The sequence below is a fragment of the Salvelinus namaycush genome, chromosome 4 (assembly GCF_016432855.1).
Source record: "Salvelinus namaycush isolate Seneca chromosome 4, SaNama_1.0, whole genome shotgun sequence".
Taxonomy (NCBI): domain Eukaryota; kingdom Metazoa; phylum Chordata; class Actinopteri; order Salmoniformes; family Salmonidae; genus Salvelinus; species Salvelinus namaycush.
Genome location: NC_052310.1, coordinates 29,528,263 through 29,536,411, shown reverse-complemented (window position 1 = coordinate 29,536,411; position 8,149 = coordinate 29,528,263). Strand labels below are relative to the sequence as shown.

The window sequence follows — 8,149 nt, the reverse complement described above, 5'->3', positions numbered from 1 at the left end:
ATTTACCTGACCAATGTCAAACTCGGCAGGACTCTACGTGACATTTTTTTCAAGGAGCACATGTGCTCCCAAGTTGAAAATGTAGGAGCACACAGAAATTTAGGAGCACAATGACAAATATTAGCGGTATTGAAGCGGCAATCAGCAGTTGAATCAATAAAGCATTCTCCCAACACTGTTTCAGTAAAAGGTTTAGGGATGAGGCTGTTTGCTTACTTTTATAGTTTTTTTTACAAACACTGGAAAAACAAGCTTATATTTTGGCTACTGATGGGGTACGACTGTTAAACTAAGCTTGTGGGGAATTTATAAATTATATTCAAGAATCAATGGGTTTATTAAGTCCAAAAAGTGATGTAGTAACTGCAAATTGCCCCTTTAATGACAATAATTGCCAACACTTACAAAACACAGGGTTCAGGAGCACCATAAAAAAAGAGATATAGCCTACATTGGGCCTATATGAATCCTAGCTACTGTACTTTTGAAGCACATCTCCTGAAGAATATCTAACTTTTCCTTTCTTTCTATGCCACCACGTGTTTGCATACAATTGAGCCTGCCGGACAGTGAAGAAATTCTTACAATTATTACCTAGGCGATTTTTTTTTTCTAGGTGAGCTCTTGATGAGATCCAGGTGAGATCTTTTTTTTCTAGGTGAGATCAACTTAAAATTAGGTCTCTAATCAATAGCCTAACTGTTATGTGCCTGGTTTTATAAATCATCCATATATCTATCTACAGAAATAAGACAGATCCTGCTTCTGTTTGAGTGTTTGGTTGATAGCCTACTGATTCCGTGAGCCTCAAGCCTCACGCAACAATTTCACAAAAATCATCTGTTTTAAATATCTTTGCTATGCTGTAAAGGCTTTACTTTTTTTCGTTAGACCAGCCTCACTGGTATTATTTAGAATGTGTTTAGCATTGTTTACACTGTTCCAAATTGTCTGAAATTATATTTATAGGGCCTCCCGAGTGGCGCAGCAGTCTAAGGCACTGCATCGCAGTGCTAGAGGCATTACTACAGACCCGGGCTGTTCATTCCGGGCTGTGCCACAACCGTCCATGGCCGGGAGTCCCATAGGACAGCGCACAATTGGCCCAGCATCGTCCGGGTTAGGGGAGGGTTTGGCCAGGGGGGCTTTACTCAGCTCAACGCGCCCTAGCAACTCCTTGTGGCAGGCCGGGTGCCTGCAGGCTGACCCCGGTCGCCAGTTGAACGGGGTTTTCTCCAACACATTGATTCGGAGGACTTATGGCTCTGGATCTCAGCCTTGTATAACCACCATCAAGCTGTAGGCCTAAGAGCATATCCTGTTTAGTCTTTATATCATAACTTATGTGAGTGTGTGTGTGTATATATATACTACTGTATCAATCAATCATTTATTAGTTCATGTCATCACACAAGTAATTTATGATGTGAAATGCAATCAAGCATTTTAGTTTAAAAAAAAGAGACCATTGAATAATTAACGTAAACAATAAAATAAGCCTAAACTGTTCCATTTCGGAAATTGCATTCACGAATGCATGCAACTGTTTAGTCTAATGCAATAAAGGCTTTACAAAAAAAACAGACTGTGTGCTTAGAATTTATTTAGTCTTAATTACATTGTTCCAAAAGGTCCGGAAAATGATTTTGTAATCTAACGGAACATGCGAAGCATACATGTGTCACGTAAAGAGAGCAAGCGTTGAGGGAATGTTTCCTTAAACAAATTAGGGGATTTCGGTAACAACTTTTCAGTCAGAAATGTCTAATTATGTTGAAGCAACAGCAACACGGACAGCACTATACACACACACTTACGTTATGTGGTGGTCGCTGCAGCAGGGAGGAGAAAGAGACAACAGGTGCTAGTCACAGTCACTTGCCGTCTTTTTTCTTAACTCTTAAAGGATCGGAACCTTTTTTCAATTTCTGCCTAAAATGACATACCCAAAGCTAACCTGTAGCTCAGGACCTGAAGCAAGGATATGCATATTCTCGATACCATTTGAAAGGAAACACTTAAGTTTGTGGAAATGTGAAATTAATGTAGGAGAATAACACATTAGATCTGATAAAAGATAATACAAACAAAAAAAACATGAGTTCTCTTTTTTTAAACTCTGAAATTCAAGAGAAAGGCCATGAATTTAGGTGCAATTTAGATTTTAGCCACCAGATGGTAGCAGTGTGTGCATAGTTTCAGGCGGATCCAGTGAAGCATTACATTACTGCACAACATTTTGAATCAAGTCTGCTCAAATGTGCCAAATTGGTCAATTGATATATTTTTAAGTACATAACTATAGAGAACATTGAACAAAATGTATTTATTTTTTTACATTTACACACTCACAGGAAGGTCATACATGGATAATTAGCTTCCCTACAGGAAAAACACTAACCTTCACACATCTAGATGGCTGGGCAGGGTGGGGCCAGAAACAGTAGGGGTTCAAACTGTATGTTGGCATTATGTTGGCATAATTGATCTCTTTCAGGCAGAGTACTCCTGCCATATCCCTTTTTTCCACTGTATTGAAAAAGTGAGAAAGAGGGAAAGTGTGTGGTGTTCCTTTAACCTCTAGTGGCATCCAGCTTAAGCCAGGCCCAGCTCCACTTGTTTAACAAGCAACGCCTCATTTTCACCTAATTCTCTCATTCTGAAAATTAACAACATACTATGGAGGGAAAACATTAGTTCATTAGCTAGTTAACCATTCAGATTGCCAGGGTCCAGTAAGCAACTAACGTGTTATAACTTAAGGAACGTTAGCTCATCTGATGTTGTAACGAGCTGTCTGACTTTATTAGCCAGCTAATTTTCACACCATAACTGATCAAATCTATTTCCGACAATAGATTTGCAGCAAACCACCCGACGTTTTTAGGAGCGACAGAGCGAGAACACCATAGAAGACAGAAATTATTACAAAGATGGAAAAGGCCTATTGCACCCCCTGTCTCCTAAAGTGGGAATGCACCATAGGACTATTATAAACATATTATAGTACTGATAAATTATAGTACTCTTTCTCTACTTTTGTTTGACGTTCTAAATCAATAGAGTTCCGAGATTCAAGTTCAATTATTCCATTTTCCACAAAGAGGAAGAACCCATAGTGGTTTATTATGTACAGTAACAGAAATATGTAAATGCAGTATATGAGGATATTCCAAGACGGAACCTGAAAACTGTTTACTTGACAAAGATTATTATACATCAGAGCCCATCATTCAGAATTATTAAAAAAATATGGCTGTGAGAGTAAAACAGGTGGGGGGCAGACGGGGATGTTTGTGAAGTCCAGTTTTCCAACTAAACTTTTTCAAACCTGTTCTGAGCAATGTTTTCCTCGGGACCAAACACCAAGTGTGCAACTCTATTGTCCGGACCTAGTAAATAGTCTCACTGTATTTGCATAACAATGTGGAATTCAATCTAAAGGGAGCATGAGGTTGACATGTGCTCAGTGTCATAGGGGTAGATAGAACAGTTTGTGCTGACATGATAACTCACGTGATTTTAATAACAATGCTCTATCCTTTTTCTCTGACACATAAAAGGCTCTGGGATGAGGACAGGCCTGTCCTGTTGACCTCCACAGTCATGATGGGTAAGGTAAGCAGAACATCATTTTCCAAAAAAACAAAAACAATACAGACCGCCTTTTCAAGTCTATTGCCGTTCCATTTCAGATTTAGTCACGAGTTTTGTCTGAAGTCATAATTGTAGTATGATCCCAGATATTTTTTTTTGCCTGGTTCTAGATCTGATTGTGCTGTATAACCAACTCCTGTGGCCGTTGTTTGGCATGACATTGTCAATGACAATAGGTGTTGGTGAGACGGCACATTCAGATCTGGGACCAAGGCTAGGAAAATAGGTGTTCTCCTATCCTTTGTGCCATTCTCAAATATATTTGCAGTCAATTTCATGTGTAAATCCAAACACAGGGGTATTTTTCAACCAGAAAGGTTCTAAGCTAGTTTGATTAAAATGTAGAGATGTGCTTCTGCCTGTACTCCCATTAACTTTAGAAGCTCTCTGTTCAGATCATCTTCTACGAGGGCAGGAATTTTGAGGGACGCCACTATGAGTGCAGTGGTGACTGCGCTGACATGCACTCCCACTTCTCCCGATGTAACTCCATTCGGGTGGACAATGGGTGCTGGATGGCCTATGAGAAGCCTAACTTTTCTGGGTACCAGTACATGCTGACAAGGGGGAAGTACCCTGACCACCATCGCTGGTCCGGCTTCAACGACTGCATCCGCTCCTGTCGCATAATCCCAGCTGTGAGAACGGCTATATCTTGACCGTCATGACACAACATAACACAAACAAATGCTCTTGAATCTGTTTTACCTTTGTAAACATTCATAACAGCTGGTATAAGTTTGACATGGTTATAGGCAATTGACTTGACACAAACCAATATTTAGGAATGTTTGTAGGAGATATGCCTTGCCAATTGAAATTGACCAAAACAACAGTTTTTTTGCGAGCCCTACCTAACACTGCAGGAGGTGTCTTTCAGGTGGAAGCTGTCAGATGTTCTCAGATTCAAGATTCCCATAAGCTTACATCAGCTGTCATGACTGTTTACAACAGCTGTTACTTAATTAATTGTTATGACAATATTCTGTGTAGCTAGGGAGTTCATGTAGTTTCCCATACTTTCCAAGCCTTCATACAACGTTCACGCCTAAAAGTCTAACATTGAAAAAACCATTATTTCAGTTCTATGATGTGAATACATTTTCTCCTTGCACAGTACAATGGAAACTACAGGATGAAGATCTTTGAGAGATCAGACTTTGGGGGAAAGATGATGGAGCTGAGCGACGACTGCCCCAACCTGCAGGACCGCTTCCACCGGAGAGACATTTCCTCCTGCAATGTTATGGAGGGGTACTGGATCCTCCACGAGCACCCAAACTACAGGGGCCATCAGTACTTCCTGCGCCCTGGCGAGTACAACAAGCACAGCGACTGGGGCAGCATGAGTTCCACCATCGGCTCGGTGCGTCGCGTCACAGAGCTGAAGCAAAACAACCAATAAAGCTGTCTCTAGATCGCTCTGTCTAGCCAGGCTAGATCTGTCTGACAGCCTGCAGAAGTCTATACATATGTAAAGGGGGTGACAACATGAGTCAATCTCAGAATATGGTTGATATCAGGGAATAAGGAGATTGTCCTTTAGTAATTAGACCACTTACTGAGAATATGGCTGGGCTGAAGAAAGCAAGCAGTGGATTGGAATCCTGGTATAGATTTGTATATAAGAACATTTAAAGGCCTTTATGCAGACAGAAGTCAATTTATACATACCATCCCCTCACATTGAATAATAAACGAGTGTACTGTGTCACTAATGCAGCATGCAGCAGCAAAGACTGTTGCAATTTCTTCCAACTGAGACTGCTTAAATTGTGGTGTTTGTTTTACATTATTCTGACCTATATCGAAACACGTGAACTTCATGTGTCGACGACAAAGTTACTTTGTTAACTTGTCAATGTAGCACTGTTTGGAATATAACAAAATCTTACCAGCTGATGTTTGAAGTGTGAGGCAATTCAATGTTGGTGTTTTTGACGTTCACTACAAGTAAATCAAGTTTGAGCAATCATATCAATCACAATAATTATTCATATTAACAAAAAAAACAAGGGGTACAAAAATATTATTTCCCACTGTGATTGTGAAACAAACGTGATTGAGAACATCAAGTACCAAACTGTACATCATATTTATTATTCAAAGAATCTGTGGCATGAGGAACCAAAGATAAACTTTCACCATGGACCTGTACTGACAAACATGTGACCATAAACATGAAAAACAGAAGGGGAAAAAAGTTTATATTAAAAAAATGTAGTCAAATCAATTAGGGCCAGTTATCAATCATGATTACAAATCATTTTACCATAAACATTTATGAGTGGAGGGGGGAGGCACAATTTGCACAAAATGTCCAACCTGTGGTGTCACTATACAAAACATACTGCCGAGACCTAGTGCGGGGGGTTGACAGACACACACGACGAATGGATGGATATATACACTGAACAAAAATATAAAACGCGGCATGTAAAGTGTTGGTCGCATGTTTCACGAGCTGAAATAAAAACTCCCAGAAATGTTCCATACACACAAAAAGCATATTTCTCTCAAATTGTGCACAAATTTCTTGACATCCCTGTTAGTGAGCATTACACCCATGACAATATAATCCATCCTCCTGACAGGTGAGGCATATGAAGAAGCTGATTAAACAGCATGATCATTACACAGGTGCACCTTGTGCTGGGGAAAATAAGGCCAACACTACAGATGTCTCAAGTTGAGGGAATGTGCAATTGGCATGCTGACTGCAGGAATGTCCACCAGAGCTGTTGCCAGAGAATTTAATGTTAATTTCGATACTTTAAGCTGCCTCCAACATCGTTTTAGAGAATTTGGCACAATCGGCCTCACAACCGCACACCACGTGGAACCACGCCAGCCTAGGACCTCCACATCCGGGATCGTCTGAGACCAGCCACCTGGACAGCTGATGAAACTGAGGAGCATTTGTCTGTACTAAAGCCCTTTTGTGGAGAAAAAAAAATGTTCTGATAGGCTGGTCCTTGCTCCCTAGTGGGTGGGCCTGTCTACCAAGTGGGTGGGGCTATGCCCTCTCAGGCCCATCCATGGCTGCACCCCATCCCAGTCATGTGAAATCCATACAATGGGCCAAATTTATTTCAATTGACTGATTTCCTTATATGAACTGTAATTCAGTAAAATCATTGCATTTATATTTTTGTTGAGATAAATATTTATGTGTATATACATACACATACAGTACCAGTTAAAAGATTGGACACACCTACTTGAAGGGATTTTCTAAATTTTTACTATTTTGTGAAGACATTTTTACTATTTTATTTCAAAACTATAAAATAACACAATAACATGTAGTGACCAAAAAAAAGTGTTAAACAAATCAAAATATATTATAGTTTAGATTATTCAAGGTAGCCACCATTTGCCTTGATGACAGCTTTGCCTACTCTTGGCATTCTCTCAACCAGCTTCATGAGGAATGCTTTTCCAACAGTCTTGAATGAGTTCCCACATATGCTGACCACATGTTAGCTGCTTTTCCTTCACTCTGCGGTCTAACTCCTCCCAAACCATCTCAAGTGGGTTGAGGTCGGGTGATTGTGGAGGTCAGGTCATCTGATGCAGCACTCCATCACTCTCCTTCTTGGTCAAATAGCCCTTACTTAGCCTGGAGGTGTGTTGGGTCATTGTCCTGTTGAAAAACAAATGATAGTCCCACCAAGCGCAAACCAGATGGGATGGAATATTGCTGCAGAATGCTGTGGTAGCCATGCTGGTTAAGTGTGCCTGAATTTCTAAATAAATCACTGACTGTGTCACCAGCAAAGCACCATCACACATCCTCTTCCATGCTTCATGGTGGGAACCACACATACGGAGATCATCCGTTCACCTACTGTGTCTCAGAGACACAGCGGTTGGAACTAAAAACCTAATTTGTACTAATCAGACCAAAGGACATGTCGATTGCATGTTTCTTGGCCCAAGCAAGTCTCTTCTTATTGGTGTCCTTTTAGTTGGGGTTTCTTTGCAGAAATTCAACCATGAAGGCCTGATTCATGCAGTCTCCTCTGAACAGTTGATGTGTCTGTAAGCATTTATTTGGGCTGCAATTTCTGAGGCTGGTAACTTGAAGGAACTTATCCTCTCCAGCAGAGGTAACTCTGGGTCTTCCTTTCCTGTTGCAGTCCTCATGAGGGCCAGTTTCCTCAAAGCACTTGATGGTTTTTATGATTCCACTTTTATTTATTATAATTTTTAAAAAACCTTTATTTAACTAGGCAAGTCAGTTAACCTCTCTTGGGTACGTGAGACGTTAACGTCCCACCTCTTCAACAGCCAGTGAAACTGCTGTGCACCAAATTCAAATACAGAAATACTCATTATAAAAATTCAGAAAACAAAACATATTTTACATAGGTTTAAAGATTAACTTCTTGTGAATCAAACCACGGTCTCAGACTTTTTTTTATTACTACATGATTCCATGTGTTAGTTCATAGTTTTGAGGTCTTCCCTATTATTATACAATGTAGAA

At 40.2% G+C, this 8,149-nt stretch overlaps 1 protein-coding gene across 1 annotated transcript; it reads left to right on the top strand.

Moving 5' to 3' along the window:
- Positions 1-3,609: 3,609 nt before the first annotated feature.
- Positions 3,610-5,062, top strand: LOC120045822 (gamma-crystallin S-1-like). The gene is made up of 3 exons (XM_038990755.1): positions 3,610-3,618; positions 4,053-4,295; positions 4,775-5,062. The coding sequence occupies exons 1-3, from the start codon at positions 3,610-3,612 to the stop codon at positions 5,060-5,062; spliced, it is 540 nt and encodes a 179-aa protein (XP_038846683.1).
- The last annotated feature ends 3,087 nt before the right edge of the window (positions 5,063-8,149 follow it).